This window comes from Rhinopithecus roxellana, chromosome 3 (assembly GCF_007565055.1).
Source record: "Rhinopithecus roxellana isolate Shanxi Qingling chromosome 3, ASM756505v1, whole genome shotgun sequence".
NCBI lineage: Eukaryota > Metazoa > Chordata > Mammalia > Primates > Cercopithecidae > Rhinopithecus > Rhinopithecus roxellana.
Genome location: NC_044551.1, coordinates 171,534,393 through 171,552,500, shown reverse-complemented (window position 1 = coordinate 171,552,500; position 18,108 = coordinate 171,534,393). Strand labels below are relative to the sequence as shown.

Below are 18,108 nucleotides of genomic sequence, written 5' to 3'. Positions count from 1 at the left end.
GACGTTGTGGTTTGTGCAGACCTGATAAAGTCTGGAAAGAAGCAGCCAAAATTTCATGTACTCTTCACAGAACCAGCTCTCAAAGCCTTTTCTGTCTCACCAGATCAACCGTACAAGGGGATGAGAGTGGGGCGCAGGCGGCTGAGAGCCTTGCTGGGAATCACACAGGTCGTCCGTGGAAAAGCGTGTACCAAGACCTAGGCCTCTCTAGAAGGTGGGCAGAGGAGGCGTTCGGAGGGAGAGGTGGAAATGAGAACAGGAAATCTAAAGAGAGGTGGCGGACGAGAAGGGGCAAGGGACGTGCAGAGGAAGACAGAGATTGAGGGATGGTGATAGGGCAGTGTAAGCAGCAGAAGGGAAGGGCAGGAGACTGCCTCGAGGAGAAGGGGCAGCGGCAGCACATCAGGGGCTCTTGGTGAATCTCATTCAACAAATGGCAAAATGGAGCCCAAGTGGTTTGCCCAAGGATGTCCAGCACTTGGCAAGGTGGCAACTAGAACCCGCGTCTCCTAATCGCGGTCCAGGGATCTTTCTTCGCCTGTCACAGGGACAAGGGGCCAGTGCAGCGCTAGTGCGGAGAGACAAGACTCCAGGCACGGAAAAGCAGACGCTGGGCCGGGGCTCCAGCGCAGCAACCACGGCGGTGGACGGAAAGCTCTGCCGACGGCGGGGGCGCCATGAATCGTCGAGGATCCAGGGAGCCCAGTCCAGCCCTTCCTAGCAAGTGACTCCGAAGCGGCAATGGGACGGTAGTCGAAGCCTGCCCACAGCTTCCGCTTCGAAGGCGGCGTTGGAAATGCCGCGCCAGTATCCTTCGGCACCTCCCGAGAGATGGTCAGGAGCTTTTGGAAACTTTAGGTCAGGGGCCAAAGACCAAAAGGCTGGTATTTCGGAACGGCCACATCTCCTGAGAAACCTCCAAGAATAGCTGAGGTTGCCGGAAAATGGTTAGAGAGCAGCCGAAATCAGCCGAATGCCATTCGGGACGCTCCGGAGTTTCTCGAGGCACATTCGGGCCCTCTCGGCTCTGCAAGACTCCACTGGAATCTTAGGTCTCGAGCAGATCGTTTCGTCGCCTAAAGGGTAAGGGCGACTTGTACCGACAGTCCCTCGGCAGTTTCCGGAAGTGTTCGGGATAGGCCCGAGCGTGGCGCCCTCTGGCGGCGACCAGGGGTAGGGTGGGGGTTAGTGGGCCAGCGCGCGCAGACGCAGCTGCGCCCGGCGGTCGTTCAGACCGGATGTGGTTGTGGCTGAGGTCAGTTCCGGCGGGTGACGGTGCGGACGGGTCAGGAGCGTAGAGGCGGCGGCAAAATGGCGGCGCCTGAGGAGCGGGATCTAACCCAGGAGCAGACAGAGAAGCTGCTGCAGTTTCAGGTAGCAGCGAGTACTCGGTGCAGCAAATGCCTCCGCGGGATGGGGAGTGGGCCCCTAGAGGAGTTCAGAACTTTCCTCAGATTGGGCTCAGATTCTTCTTAGACCAGCAGGCCGGCCCCCTCCCCCCAGACTCCAACTGCCCTGATTCCCCCGGCCCCCAAGCCTCTATTGGTCCCTAGCCTTCCAGCCATCGCTGCGGCCAGACCCGCCTCGTCTGTGCCTCTGGTGCCCTCAGCGTATCAGCTTCCCTGGTTTCTCTTAGCGGCGTCAGTCCTCAGCCATCCTTTCCAGCCCGGTTATCGGTCGGACCCTCTCCGCCCAACGAGTCTGTATCTGCCGGAGACGCTTAATCCCCACCGCGGAGTTGGCGTTCGGGTCTCTGACAGGAAAACCTCCTGCCAGCATCCCATGCCATTTCCACAAACATTCCCACAAACTGGGGCCTCTTGGATACCAGGTTTCGTGTTGGGGGTTCCGGTCGGGAAGGGGGCACCTACACACAGACCTGGTCCCCGCCCTAGAGGTGTGGGAGGACACCAAGTGAGAAAACAATGCAAGGTGATAAGTGTCATCAGTGGCTTCTGACGGGATTTATTACTTTTGGCTTATTCCTGGATTCCTGTGCTTCACTATGCTTGAGGAGGGTGGTAACTTGCGGGAATGTTATGTTAATACAGGACGTCGTATTAAGAACATTTGCCACTAATCACTTACCCTTGAGCTGGAGAACGGTTGGAGGATACCACTAGGGTGGGTAACCTTGGCACTTTGTTACCAGTTTCCTTATCTCTGAAGGGACTGTCTTAAAAATATCTACCCCCAAGCCGGCCGCGGTGGCTCACCCCTGTAATTTCTGCACTTTGGGAGGCCAAGGCGGGCGGATCACGAGGTCAGGAGTTCGAGACCAGCCTGGTCAATATGGTGAAACCCCGTCTCTACTAAAAATACAAAGATTAGCCGAGCATGGTGGTGCACGCCTGTAGTCCCAGGTACTCGGGAGGCTGAAGCAGGAGAGACTCGCTTGAACCCGGAAGGCGGAGGTTGCAGTGATGAGCCGAGATCGCACCACTGCACTCCAGCCTGGGCAGCAGCAAGAGTGAAACTCCGTCTCAAAAAAAAAAAAACAAAAAAAACAAAAAAAAACTACTTCCTGAGGATGTTCTGGAGATCAAATGGACATATGGATGTCAGAAGGGCCTTGTGGACTGTAAAATGCCCCCAAATAGTATTTCTGCTATTAATTTGACTTAGGATAGACCTAACGTTATTGATGCACTTATTTCCTTATATAAAATGTGTAAATATTCATTTATTCAGCTATATTTATGAAGAAGCTTAGTGCTCAGCGCTGCTAGGTGGAATCCCACTTACTATTTCAGATGTAAGTACTTTGTAAACTTAGCGTACATAACCTCATTTAATACAACAACCCTATGAGGTTCATACTGTTACAGTCGCTGATTTACAGATGAAGGGTATCAGGACCAAGAAATAAAATGCTTAGGTTACACAGCTAGAAAGTGATGGTGTCAGATTTAAAGCTATGTCCATCATCCACAACCCTTCCCAGGCTTCTGACTTCTGTCTTGTACAACTTATCTGTCACTGTACAGTTGAGTGTGGAATGCAGATACTGAGATAATAAATATTTTTTTGGCGAGTTCTCACTTTTCTGCAATTTCCTTGAATAGACTTCACTATAATAAATTTTGAAGTGGTTATTTTTTCCCCTCTTAAATTGAGCAGTGGGTTGGAAGTGTATAAATGGAAAAATGCTGTCGTAGATGTAATTGATATTTGATTGGAATTTTTGGTAGAGAAATTGAATTGATGACCCAGCAAATTATAATTAAAGAATGAGAAAACAGCAGACAACCAGCTTACACTTCCATTACACTTCCAGGTAGACGACCAGTTTCAGAGTGTTGTTTAACTTTGGCAGACCATTTTACCCCCTAGAACTCTTCAGGGGTAAGCTAACATGTTGTTTAAGTGCAATGAAGCAATGTGAGTTATGGTATCTTTAGTCTCATACTGGAAGAGCATGAATATGAATATATGATAGCATTTCTGAAGTAAAGTGCATAGGAACTTCCATCTTATCTTCTGTGGAGATTTTTTTTTTTTTTTTTTTTTGAAATGGGGTTTCGCTCTTGTTGCCCAGGCTGGAGTGCAGTGGCGCGATCTCGGCTCACTTCAACCCCCGCCTTCCGGTTTCAAGCCATTCTCCCACCTCAGCCTCCCAAATAGCTGGGACTACAGGCATGCACCACCACACCCAGCTAACTTTTTGTATTTTTAGTAGAGACGGGGTTTCACTATGTTGGCCAGGATGGTCTTGATTTCTTGACCTCATGATCCACCCACCTCGGCTGAGATTACAGGCGTGAGCCACTGCGCCCAGCCAGAACTGTGGAGATCTTTATTAGAAGAGAGGTGGATAGCAGGTTTGAGCTGTATTAAGATTGCCTTATGAAACTGGATTTATTGAGGGAAATGCATCTTTTTTCTTTCCATTCTATAAGCAATCGCTGGATCAGATTCATTATCCACATTGCCATTAAACAAACATTTGTTGAAACTCACTAGATGCCAAGCATTATACCAAGCATCAGTTGATGTACATTAACTCTTTTTTTAAGAAAAATATTTTAGGCTGTGCACGGTGGCTCATGCCTGTAATCCCAGCACTTTGGGAGGCTGAGGCGGGTGGATCACCTGAGGTCAGGAGTTCGAGACCAGCCTGGCCAACATGACAAAACGCCATCTCTACTGAAAATACAGAAATTAGCCAGGCATAGTGGCACATGCCTGTAATCCCAGCTACTAGGGGGACTAAGGCAGGAGAATCGCTTGAAACTGGGAAGCGGAGATTGCAGTGAGCCAAGATTGTGCCACACTGCACTCCAGCCTGGGCAACAGAGCGGGACTCTGTCTCAAAAAAGAAAAAAAAAAACTTTAAAAGTAGAGATGGGGGTCTTGCTATGTTGTCCAGGCTGGTCTCGAACTCCTGCCTCAGCCTCTCACAGTGTTGAGATTACAGGTGTGAGCCACCACACTTGGCCCCTTAACTCTTTTAAACCTTTTAATATAGCAGTGTAAAGGGTTAATCTTGTTCATTTTAATGATGAAGAAACAGGTTCTGAGAGGTCAAATAGCTTGCACAAGTAGTAAGTGGTAGAGATTTAGAAATTTATATCCACAGCCATCTTGTGTGTAACTTAATGGAGAAGTCAAGTACACACATGAATAATGGGTATATGATACACACACACACACTTCAGCCCAGGCTGAAGTGCGGTGGCGTGATCATAGTTCATTGCGACCTCAAACTCCTGGACTCAAGTGAATCCTCCCACCTCAGCCTCCTAAGTGGCTAGGACTAGAAGTGCCCAGCTAATTTTTGTTTGTTTGTTTTTGAGACAGAGTCTTGCTCTGTTGCCCAGGCTGGGGTACAGTGGCACGATCTCGACTCACTGCAGCCTCCGCCTCCCGGGTTCAAGCTATTCTCCTGCCTCAGCCTCCTGAGTAGCTGGGAATACAGGTGCCTGCCACCATGCCTGGCTGATTTTTGTATTTTTAGTAGAGATGACGTTTCCCTGTGTTGGCCAGGCTGGTCTTGAACTCCTGACCTCAGGTGACCCACCTGCCTCGGCCTCCCAAAGTGCAGGGATATTACAGGCATGAGCCACCACTCCCAAGCCCTGGCTAATTTTTTCTTCTATTTTTTTTTTTAATTTTTTTTTTTTTTTTTTTAATTTTTTAGACAGGGGCTAGCTCTGTTGCCTAGGCTGGAGAGCAGTGGCATGATCATGGCAGTGATGAACTGAAGGCTCAAGCAGATCCTTCCATCTCAGCCTCTTGAATAGCTGGGACTACAGGCTTGTGCTACCACGTCTGGCTAAAGTTTTCTATGTGTGTAGAAACGAGGTCTCCCTATGTTGCCCAGGCTGGTCTCGAACTCCTGTGCTCAAGCAGTCCTCCTGCCTCAGCCTCTCAAAGTGCAGGCGTGAACCACTGTGCCTGGCCATAATGTGGTATTTAAAGAGTGCTGTGGAGCTTAGGGAAGACCAAGAGTGTTCATGAGGGGAGAAAGATAGTTTAGCAGTTAACATTTTTTTGTTGTTGGTTTTGAGATGGAGTCTCGCTCTGTTGCCCAAGCTGGAGTGCAGTGGTGTGATCTCGGCTCACTGCAGCCTCTGCCTCCCGGGTTCCAGTGATTCTCCTGCCTCAGCCTCCCAGGTAGCTGAGATTACAGGCATGCACCACACGCCGGCTAATTTTTGTATTTTTATTTCTTTTCTTTTTTTTTTTTTTTTGAGATGGAGTCTCACTCTGTCGCCCGGGCTGGAATGCAGTGGCACGATCTCTGCTCACTGCAAGCTCCGCCTCCCGGGTTCACGCCATTCTCCTGCCTCAGCCTCCCGAGTAGCTGGGACTGCAGGCGATGCCACCACGCCCGGCTAATTTTTTGTATTTTTAGTAGAGACGGAGTTTCACTGAGTTAGCCAGGATGGTCTCGATCTCCTGACCTTGTGATCTGCCCGCCTCGGCCTTCCAAAGTGCTGGGATTACAGGTGTCAGCCACTGCGCCCGGCCAATTTTTGTATTTTTAGTAGAGATGGGGTTTCACCATGTTGGCCAGGCTGGTCTAGAACTCCTGACCTCAGGTGATCCGCCTGCCTCGTCCTCCCAAAGTGCCAGGATTACAGGCGCGAGCCACAGGACCCGGCCAGCAGGTAACATTTATTAAGTATCTGCTATGCCTTAGGCGTAGTGTTAAAGTATAACTATTATGTTTAATCCTTACAGCAGTTTTTAAAGTACCATAGGTGGTATGCATAAGGAAACAAATCTATCGATGTATTTGCTCAAGGTGATTAAGCTACCAGGTAGTGGAATTCTGGTGGGTCTACATCTGTACTTGAAGGCTGAGCTCTTACCAATATACCTTGCTACTTTGGAAGAGGAATAGAATTTCAACAGGTGTTGGGCAGAATATTCAAAGCTGAAGAAATAGCTTGCACAAGGTAGGGAGATGGGAAAGTGAAGTGTCTGTGGTTATGAACTGAAGAGTATTAGAAGCGAACAGTAAGACTAGAAAGGTAAATTAAAGCCAGATTTTGGAGGCCTTTCAAAGCTGGCTTCAATAGTTTAAACTTTAATCTGTAGACAAGGGGAGCCATCAAAGGATTTTTCAACTAGGGAGTGGCACTAGGTTTCAGGTTTGCTTCACTAACAGTATGGAGTATGTGTTTGGAATCTCCACAGGGGTTAGGACAGAACAGGATGACACTTTAGGAGTTGGTTCTCAATATGTTTTTTCATTTGGTATATTGAAATTAAGGAAAGTAAAATATTTTGGAAATCTCAGGTTTCCTGTGTTTCACTTTTTTTGTGACATGATTTGGTTAGAACTCCCCAAGGCATTTTATTTAATATCATGTTTCTCAGTCTGTTTGATGTCTTCTAGGATTCTTCTATAGTTCTCCACTTCTGTTTGTTTTGGAATCAGTTGAATATGAGTAACTATTGCAGACTATTGTTTTAAGCCATTTCAAATGGGAAAGAATAAGGACATAGGTTTTAAGGAGAGCTAATGCAGGTATATGAAAGGTTACTTTTATTGGCGTTCATTTCCCCCAAATTTCCCAATATAGCAGACTCTCCTAGTGCCTTGGTTCACTGCCTCTAGATTGCTGTTTGAACAGCTGGAGAAGGATGACATGGACAGAGAGAAGCGGGAACTAAAGGAGTTACGCAGGCCAACAGAGGAAGAAATGATCCCTTTTCTGCTTGCACAGGAGGAAGAAATGTATGACCCTCATCCTTTTAAATGATAGTCTGAACACTGGGCTGTAGAATCAAATTTGTAACTCATTTTGAAAATCTTTCTTTTGGCTTCACCTGATTATTACCTAAAGGGAAAAAAACACATGGTGCTGTTCATGTATTGAAAACAGAACATACGATGGTCCAGTTGAGGTTTTTTTGCCAGAGAATTTGGCACTGTTGAGAAAACAAGAGCTTTGAAAATCCAGGCAAATATGACTTAGCTTTTCAACAGCTTCTGGTGAGTTCTGCGATCTTAAACAGGTTCTTGTTTCTCTGAACCTCTTTCATTTTCTATAAAATGGAGATACTGGCCGGGCGCAGTGGCTCATGCCTGTAATCCCAGCACTTTGGGAGGTCAAGGCCGGCGGATCGTGAGGTCAGGAGTTTGAGACCAGCCTGGACAACATGGTGAAACCCCATCTCTACTAAAAATACAAAAAAATTATCTGGGCATGGTGGCAGGCACCTGTAATCCCAGCTACTTAGGAGGCTGAGGCAGGAGAATTGCTTGAACCTGATAGGCGGAGGTTGCAGTGATCCAAGATCACGCCATTGCACTCCAGCCTGGGCAAGAGCAAGACTCCATCTTAAAAAAAAAAAAAAAGTTGGGAGATACTATTATCTAGTTCACAGCATTCTTTTTATTTTTTACTTTAAAAAATCTAGTAGGCTGGGGACCTGTAATCCCAGCACTTTGGGAGGCCGAGGCAGACAGATCACTTGAGGCCAGGAGTTCAAGACCAGCCTGACCGTCTCTACTAAAAATATAAAAATTAGCCAGACATACTGGCATGTGCTTGTGATCCCAGCTACTCAGGATCAGGCAGGAGAATCACTTGAACTCTGGAGGCAGAGGTTGCAGTGAGCCGAGATCGTGACACTGCACTCCAGCCTGGGCGACAGAGTGTGAATCTCAAATAAATAAAAATAAAATATCAAAATAAATAAAAATACAAATACAAAAGAAGTTAGTCAGGTGTGGTGGCACAGGCCTGTAATCCCAGCTACTCAGGAGGCTGAGGCATGGGAATCACTTGAACTCAGGAGGTAGAGGTACCAGTGAGCCAAGATCATGCAGTGGCTGTAACCTGGGCAACAGAGTCAGATTCTGTCTAAAAAAGTATCTAGTAATATATGCTTGTTGCAAGTTAGCAACATACAATTGTATTTTAAAAAGTAATCAAATCTTATTTTATTTCCCTATTCTAGTTCCAGGTTTGTTGTTTGTGTATTTTTGTCTTCTGCATATACAGATCTACAAACGCTTAATGTGGAAGCTTTCTTAACCTTAACCTTCACTTGACTGATTAATTGGAACAGATATCCTCCTTTCCCTAAACTCTGTTCTGTAATATGTTCAAGCGTTTCTGCAAGCTTTACTCTGTAATACGCTCAAGTGTCCAGTTGTACTCCTGACAAGAGGCAGTTATGTTTGCTCCCAAACTACTGTGTGCTGGTTATGTTTGTCATGTGCGTTTAATTAAACACTACATAAATCTATAAAATACCAGTGCAAAAGGAGTTTTCATTGATATGAAACCAAAATTAAAAGCTTTAAACTGGCTCTGTCCGGGAAATTGCTTAAAAAAAAAAAAAATTGCTGTTCAGTTAGGTGTGGGCAAGTTAACTGTAAATGACTTTAGGAAAAATCATTGAGATGCAAGATTGTGCACTTACTGCTTGGCAAGTGTTCAGGGTTGCACTCCACTTAAAGAAATCAAATCAGTATGGGTTATGCTAAAAAGATCCCAGCCTAGGCAACATGGTGAAATCTCATCTCAGCTAAAACTACAACAAAAAAATTAGCTGGACTTAGTGGCGCATGCCTGTGGGCCAGCTACTTGGGAGACTGAGGTGGGAGCATCACCTTAGCCCAGGAGGTGGAGGCTGCAGTGGGCCATGATTGCACCACTGCACTCCAGCCTGGGTGACAGAGTGAGACCCTGTCTCAAAAAAGAAAAAAAAAAAAAGTAAAAAATAGCTGGGCACAGTGGTGCACGCCTGTAATCCCAGCTCTTTGGGAGGCCGAGGTGGGCAGATCACCTGAGGCCAGGAGTTTGAGACCAGCCTACCCAACATGGTGAAACCCCATCTCTACTAAAATACAGAAATTAGCCGGACTTTGTGGCGGGTGCCTGTAATTCCAGATACTCAGGAGGCTGAGGCAGGAGAATCGCTTGAACCTGGGAGGCAGAGGTTGCAGTGAGCCGAGGTTGCGCCAGTGCCCTCTAGCCTGGGTGACCGAGCGAGACTCCCTCTCAAAAAACTAAAAAAGATCCAAGGAGTGCCAGTGGATCCATTCCCTAAAGAAAAGGATAGGCTTTTCTCAAAAGATTGTTGTGTTACTGTGAGTTCTTTTTTTTTTTTTTTTTTTTGAGGCGGAGTCTCGCTCTGTCGCCCGGACTGGAGTGCAGTGGCCAGATCTCAGCTGCAAGCTCCGCCTCCCGGGTTTACGCCATTCTCCTGCCTCAGCCTCCCGAGTAGCTGGGACTACAGGCGCCCGCCACCTCACCCGGCTAGTTTTTGTATTTTTAGTAGAGACGGGGTTTCACCGTGTTAGCCAGGATGGTCTCGATCTCCTGACCTCGTGATCCGCCCGTCTCGGCCTCCCAAAGTGCTGGGATTACAGGCTTGAGCCACCGCGCCTGGCTACTGTGAGTTCTTTATGTTAAAATGAAATGTTTATATACTGTGTAGAATATTTTTATTACTCACTTTGACTTCAGTTAATTGATTAGTTGTGGGTCCCATTCTCGCTGGGTAAGAGAACTTCTGTGTTTGTCTTACAGAGATATGATTATGTTATACTTAACTGCATAGCATAGGTAAGTAGTCATGAAGACTGACTGGATTTGTTTGTTTGAGACATAGTTTTGCTCTTGTTGCCCAGGCTGGAGTGCAGTGGTGTGATCTCAGCTCATTGCAACCTCCACCTCCTGGGTTCAAGCAATTCTCCTGCCTCAGCCTCCCGAGTAGCTGGGATTACAGGTGTGTGCCACCATGCCTGGCTAATTTTTGTACCTTTAATAGAGCTGGGGTGTCCACATGCTGGCCAGGCTCATCTTAAATTCCTAACCTGAGGTAAGCCGCCCACCTCGGCCTCTCAAAGTGCTGGGATTACAGGCGTTAGCCACAGTGCCCAGCCCAAAATATATTTTTAAAACTTAAAATGAACAACTCCATTAAAAGGTAGGCAAAAGATCAGAATAGACAACTCACCAAAGAAGATACACAGATGGCATATAAGCATATGAGAAGATGCTCAAATCTTTTTTTTTTTAATAATTTTATGATTTATTTATTTATTTTTATTTATTTTTGTTTAATTTTTATTATACTTTAAGTTCTAGGGTACATGTGCACAACGTGCAGGTTTGTTACATATGTATACATGTGTCGTGTTGGTGTGCTGCACCCATCAATTCGTCAGCACCCATCAGCTCGTCATTTATATTAGTTATAACTCCCAGTGCTCAAATCTTTAAGGATTTGAGGTCCTTAAGGAATTGCAAATTAAAACAACAGTGAAACAGGAACCCTCCTGAGCTCAAGCAATCCGGCCACCTTGGCCTCCCAAAGTGCTTGAATTACAGGTGTGAGCCTCTGCGCCCAGCCTCAGCTGGAATTTCTGTTCCATTGGTCTTTTTCTATATGTGCCAATATTGCACTTAATTATAGAGGCTTATGATATATTTTGATCTGGAGGAACACCCCTGCCTCCCATCCCCTTCCCTTCCCTTTTTGACAGAGTATCAGTTGCCCAGGCTGGAGTGCAATTGTGCAGTCTTGGCTCACTGCAGCCTCCGCCTGCTGGGCTCAAGCCATCCTCCCACCTCCCCCTCTTAGATAGTTGGGACCACAGGCACATGCCACCATGCCCAGCTAATTTTTGTATTTTTAGTAGAGATGGGGTTTCGCCATGTTGGCCAGGCTAGGCTGGTATTGAACTCCTGACCTTAAGTGATCCACCTGCCTTGGCCTTACAAAGTACTGGGATTATAGGCATGAGCCACCACATCTGACCTCAGAATAATATTTTTTTTTTTTTTTTTTTGAGACGGAGTCTCACTCTCTCGCCCAGGCTGGAGTGCAGTGGCACGATCTCGGCTCACTGCAACCTCTGCCTCCCAAGTTCAAACAATTGTTCTGCCTCAGCTTCCCGAGTAGCTGGGACTACAGGCGTGTGCCACCACGACCGACTAATTTTTGTATTTTTTTGATAGAGATGGAGATTCACCACATTGGCTAGGCTGGTCTTGAACTCCTGACCTTGTGATCCGCCCACCTCGGCCTCCCAAAGTGCTGGGATTACAGGCGTGAGCCACCGTGCCCGGCCCAGAACAGTATTTCTAACAAAAATAATTGGAGTGGCATTGATTAGAGCAGCATAAAATTTTTCTCTGTACCTCATGGTCTGACTTCACTGTTAAACCTTACATTTTTACCCTTTCTATTTCTATTCCAGTGATATTTTTTAGTTTCCCTAACATATTATTCCTTCTCATGCCTCCATACTTGCTCTTCCCTTGTCCTGAAATTTCTCTTTCCACTAGTTTTCAGCTCAGAACCTTGATTTCTTCCTTGATAAGTTCCCTGAAGGACTTAAGGATTTGTTTACTGGTGTGTAGTAATTGTCATAATAATAAAATTATTTACGTGTCTTTTAACTCCACACAGTTTTGGGGGGTTCAAACTGATTTCTTTGTTTGGTGCTTGCTGCATGATAGATGCTCGATTAATATTTGTTCAATGAATAATTCACCAGAAATCTCAATCCCAAAGAGTTTTTTGTTGTATTCTTTTTTTTTTCTTTCGAACTACAGGCCCATGCCACCACACCCAGCTAACATAGTCTCCTTAAGTTGTCCAGGCTGGTCTCAAACTCCTGGACTCAAACGATCTGCCTGCCTCAGCCTCTTTTTATTTTTTTTTTTTGTTTTTTGAGCGTTGAAAGTTAACCATATTCTCATCTTTGCAGCAGTGTAGGGGAAAGAGGTCCATATTAGGAACTTAGCAATTTGATGTCTCTGACAGTTACTTTATGCTTGTAGGCCTCAGTTTCTATATCTGCAAAATGACATAGATATTTGTGTGGGTGTGGGCATGGTTTTGTTTTTTCTTTCAACTTTCATTTTAGCTAAAGGGGTAAGTGTGCAGGTTTGATACATGAGTAATGATTTGTTGCTGGGATTTGTTGTATGAATGATCCCATCACCCAGATTTGTAAGCGTAGTATCCAACACTTAGTTTAATTTTTCAACACTTGCCCCCCTCCCACTCTACACCATCTAGTAGTCCTCAGTGTCTGTTGTTCTCATCTTTGTGTCTATGTGTACTCAGTGTGTTTAGCTCCCACTTACAAGTAAGAATGTGGTATTTGGTTTTTTGGTCCTGCATTAATTTACGGTGACAGCCTCCAGCTACATCCATATTGCTGTGAAGGATACATCCATATTGCTGTGAAGGATGTGATTTTGTTCTTTTTTATGACTGCATGGTATTCTATAGTGTATATGTATACATTTACATTTTCTTTCTTTTTTTTTTTTTTTTTTTTTTGAGACAGAATCTCGCTCTGTCACCCAGGCTGGAGTGCAGTGGTGCCATCTCGGCTCACTGCAAGCTCCGCCTCCCAGGTTCACACCATTCTCCTGCCTCAGCCTCCTGGGTAGCTGGGACTACAGGCGCCTGCCACCACGCCCGGCTGATTTTTTGTATTTTTAGTAGAGACGGGGTTTCACTGCGTTAGGTAGGATGGTCTCGATCTCCTGACCTCGTGATCTGCCCACCTTGGCCTCCCAAAGTGCTGGGATTACAGGCGTGAGCCACTGCGCCCAGCCATGTACCACATTTTCTTTATTCAGATCACTGTTGATGGGCATCTAGGTTGATTCCATGTCTTTGCTATCATGAATAATGCTGTGATCAACATATGAGTGTGTGTCTTTTTGGTAGAACAAGTTATTTTCCTTTGGGTGTATACCCATTAATGGGATTGCTGGGTCAAATGATAGTTCTGTTTTTTTAAGTTCTTTGAGAAATCCCCAGACTGCTTTCTGCAGTGGCTGAACTAATTTACATTCCCACCAATATTGTATAAGCATTCCTTTTTCTCTGTGGCCTTGCCAATATCTGGTTATATTTTGACTTTTTAGTAGTAGCCATTCTGACTGGTACAAAATGGTAACTCATTGTAATTTTGATTTACATTTCTCTAATGATCGGTGATGTTGACTATTTTTGGCCGTGAGTGTGTGTGTGTGTGTGTGTGTGTATATATTTTTTTCCTTAGGGTCTCACTTCGTTGCCGGGACTGGAGTGTAGTGGCATGATCTCAGCTCACTGCAGCCTCTGCCTCCCAGGTTCAAGAGATTCTCCTACCTCAGCCTCCCGAGTAGCTAGCACTACAGGCATGTGCCACCATGTCCAGCTAACTTTTGTATTTTTTGGTAGAGGTGGGGTTTCACCTGTTGGCCAGGCTGATCTCGAACTCCTGGCCTCAAGTGACCCACTCATCTTGGCCTCCCAAAATTATGGGATTACAGGCACGAGCCACCACTCCTGGCCCTGTATATGTCTTCTTTTGAGAAGTGTCTGAGTTGGGTGTGGTGGCTCACACCCGTAATCCCAGCACTTTGGGAGGCTTAGGCAGTGGATCACTTGAGCTTAGGAGTTTAAGACCAGCCTGGGCAGCATGGCAAGACCCCAACAAAATTCACCAGGCATGGTGGTGTGGGCCTGTTGTCCCAGCTACTTAGGAGGCTGAGGTGGGAGGATCACTTGAACCTGGGAGATGGGGGTTGCAATGAGCCAAGCAAGATGGTGCCACTGCACTCCAACCTGGGTGACAGAGTGAGACCCTTGTCTCAAAGAAAAAAAAAAAAAAAAGAAGTGTCTGTTCATGTACTTTGTACCCACCTCCCTTTTTTTTTTTGAGACAATGTTTTACTCCGTTGCCTAGGCTGGAGTGCAGTGGTGCCATCTTGGCTCACTGCAACCTCTGCCTCCCAGGTTCAAGCGATGTCTCTTGCCTCAGCTTCCTGAGTAGCTGGGATTACAGGCGCACACCACCACACCCAGCTAATTTTTGTATTTTTAGTAGAGACAGGGTTTCACTGTGTTGTTCAGGCTAGTCTCAAACTCCTGACCTCAAGCGGTTCACCCACCTCAGCCTCACAAGGTGCTGGGATTACATGTGTGAGCCACTGTGCCCAGCTTTTTGTTTTTGTTTTGTTTTTGTTTTTGTTTTTCGAGACAGGTTCTTGCTCTGTCTCCCAAGCTAAAGTACAGTAGCGTGATGATAGCTCACTGTGGCCTCAGAGTCCTGCTCAAGTGGTCCTCCCACTTCAGCCTCCAGAGGAGCTGGGCCTACAGGTGTACACCACCACATTGGGCTAATTTTTAAATGTTTTTTAGAGATGTTGCCTAGCCTGGTCTTGAACTTCTCATTTCAAGCAATCCTCCCACCTTGGCCTCCCCAAGTGATGGGATTACTAGTATGAGCCACTCTGCCTGGCTTTTGCCCATTTTTATTAATGGGGTTGTTATTATTATTATTATTTGCTCATTGAATTGTTTAAGTTTCTCATATATTCCGGATATTAGGCCTTTGTCAGATTCGTAGTTTGCAAAGATTTTCTCCCATTTTGTCTGTTTACTCTGTTGATAGTTTCTTTTGCTGTGTAGAAGCTCTTTAGTTTAATTAGGTCCCACTTTTCAATTTTTGTTTTTGTTGCAAATGTTTTTGGGGACTTAGTCATAAATTCTTTGCCAAGACTGATGTCCAGAATGATACTACTAGGTTTTCTTCTAGGATTTTTAGAGTTTTAGGTCTTACATTTAATGACTAATATTTTAAAACTTTATAGGGGTGTTATAAGAAAGGATGAGAAAGGCTAGGTGCAGTGGCTCACGCCTGTAATCCCAGCACTTTATGAGACAGAGGTGGGAGGATCACCCGAGGTCAGGAGTTCGAGACTAGCCTGGCCAACGTGGTGAAACCCCATCCCTACTAAAAATACAAAATTAGCCGGGCGTGGTGGCAGGCGCTTGTAGTACCAGCTACTCGGGAGGCTGAGGCAGGAGAATCACTTGAACCCAAGAGACAGAGGTTGCAGTGATCTGAGATTACACCATTGCACTCCAGCCTGGGTGACAGAGTGAGATTCTGTTCTCCAAACAAAACAAGAAAAAAGAGTGGATCAGAAAACACATACTATAGTGCTTGGTTAAAAGATGTTTAATAGGCTGGGCGCTGTGGCTCACACCTGTAATCGCAGCACTTTGGGAGGCCGAGTCAGACAGATCATGAAGTCAAGAGATCGAGACCATCCTGGCCAACATGGTGAAACTCCATCTCTACTAAAAATAAAAAAATTAGCTGGGTGTGATGGCGCATGTCTGTAGTCCCAGCTACTCAGGAGACTGAGACAGGAGAATCGCTTGAACCTGGGAGGCGGAGGTTGCAGTGAGCCGAGATCGCAGCCACTGTACTCCAGCCTAACGACAGAGCAAGACTCTGTCTCAAAAAATAAAATGCAATAGATGTTTGTTTATTTATTTTTTTTTGAGACGGAGTCTTGCTCTGTCGCCCAGGCTGGAGTGCAGTGGCCGGATCTCAGCTCACTGCAAGCTCCGCCTCCCGGGTTCCCGCCATTCTGCCTCAGCCTCCTGAGTAGCTGGGACTACAGGCGCCCGCCACCACGCCCGGCTAGTTTTTTGTACTTTTTAGTAGAGACGGGGTTTCACCGTGTTAGCCAGGATGGTCTCGATCTCCTGACCTCATGATCCGCCCGTCTCGGCCTCCCAAAGTGCTGGGATTACAGGCTTGAGCTACCGCGCCCAGCCAATAGATGTTTAATAAGTAGTTGAATCTAAATCCTAGAGCATCCTCTCATGTCAAGTTTTAAGATTGAAAAGTGATAAATTTTTAACATTTTGTGACTTGACATTAAATTTTGCTAATATATATACCTCTTATGCATGTGAAATTCTAGGGGTGTGATTTCAAGCTATTTTGAAACATAATGGCAGATTTTGTCAGCCTAGAAGGGGTGAGGGATGGACAGGGAACAGGGAAGGTCAAATTATTAGATTATTTTTGGAGGACCAATGAAGTTTGTTTCTCTAGAGTGTTTTTGAAGTGAAATACCTTCATTTCTCTCAAAACAACTTTTCTGCTTGAATCTGAGCGGTAAACTCACATTTAGGAAAGATTGAATATAGCCAGCATACTTTTTGATTCTGTTTGTTTTAGTGGAATTAAGTCTGTTAAGTGAAAGAATCAATACTAGAATAGGAATTAATGGGGGCTGGGCCTGGTGGCTCATGCCTGTAATCCCAGCACTTTGAGAGGCTGAGGCGGGTGGATCACCTGAGGTCAGGAATTTGAGACCCGCCTGGCCAACATGGTGAAACCACATCTCTACTAAGAATACAAAAAAAATTAGCCAGACCTGGTGGCACACTCCTGTAATTGGAAGGGCGAGGCAGGAGAATCACTTGACCTGGGAGGCAGAGGTTGCAGTGAGCCAAGAGGGTATCGCTGCACTCCAGCCTGGGCAACAGAGTGAGACTCCATCTCAAAAAAAAAAAAAAAAAAAGGAATTAATGAAAGATAATTTATTTGGTTCTCCCAAAATCTAATTGTATTACTTCAGAACCTTTTAAGCTAGTTCAGACTCATCTCACGATGCCTTTTACAAATGTCTCCTTAATGTGTCCTTCGTGTTTCTTTTTTTTCCTCACTCAGATACTGGAAGACCTCCTGTTTCTCAACAGTAATAGTGGCTAACCTGTTTTAATCTGCACAACCCAAGGGACTGAGCACTGTTTTTATTTACATTTTACCAATGAGGAAGCCAAACCTAAGAAAGATGCCTAAGGTTACCAAGCTAGTGCGTGGTAGAATTAGAATAAAGGGTTATTGCTTGTGTGTTTTTTGTTTTTTGTTTTACTTTTTCTTTTTCTTTTTTTTTTTTTCCTTGAGACAGTCTTGCTCTGTTTCCCAGGCTAGAGTGCAGTGTCTTGATCTTGGCTCACTGCAACCTCCGCCTCCTGGGTTCAAGTGATTCTCCTGCCTCAGCCTCCCAAGTAGCTGGGATTACAGGTGCTCACCACCACACCTGTAGTTTTAGTAGAGACGGGGTTTCACCATGTTGGCCAGGCTGGTCTCGAACTCCTGACCTCAAGTGATCTGCCTGCCTCAGCCTCCCATAGTGCTGGGATTACAGGCATGAGCCACTGCGCCCGGCCTTAAATTTTTCTATTGCTGCTGCACAAATTAAAATTGCTTGTGTCTCTAACTTTCCAACAAAGCTCAGCCACTTCTTCCAATTACTCTTTTTTTTCTTTTCCTTTTTTTGTAGAGGTAGGGTCTCATCATGTTTCCCAGGCTGGGCACGAACCCCTGTCCTTAAGGCCTCCTGCCTTGTCCTCCCAAAGTGTTGGGATTACAGGTGTGAGCCACCACACCCGGCCCCCACCTATTTTAATTGCTTGGATAAAGAATATTGTGGGGGATTTTTTTGGAAATGTTTATTCATGTGGTATTTATGTATATTCAAATATTTATACAGTAAACATCCACACTTGTGTACTGCCATTTGGGTCCAATCAGTTATCAAATATTTGAGAATCTATTATTTAAAATTAAGATATGGTTATATCTTGATTTACACAGACCATTTGGTTCCACAGCTGTTGTTTCCAAGCTGATTCTTTTTTTTTTTTTTTTTTTTTTTTTTGAGACAGGGTCTTGCTCTGTCACCTGGGCTGGAGTACGGTGGCACAACCATAGCTCACTGTAGCCTCAACCTCCTGGGCTAAAGTGACCCTCCCACATCAGCCTCCCAAGTAGCTGGGACTAAATGAATATACCGCCATGCCCAGCTAATTTTT

General features: G+C 45.6%; 1 protein-coding gene across 1 annotated transcript in view; it reads left to right on the top strand.

Annotated features, from left to right (window-relative positions):
- Positions 1-1,210: 1,210 nt before the first annotated feature.
- The window catches only part of FAF2 (Fas associated factor family member 2), a 63,268-nt gene continuing 46,370 nt past the window's right edge, over positions 1,211-18,108 (top strand). The window contains exon 1 of the mRNA XM_010386385.2: positions 1,211-1,374. Within this exon, the coding sequence (XP_010384687.1) occupies positions 1,312-1,374 (63 nt within the window). The 5' untranslated portion in view covers positions 1,211-1,311. The remainder of the gene's footprint in view (positions 1,375-18,108) is intronic.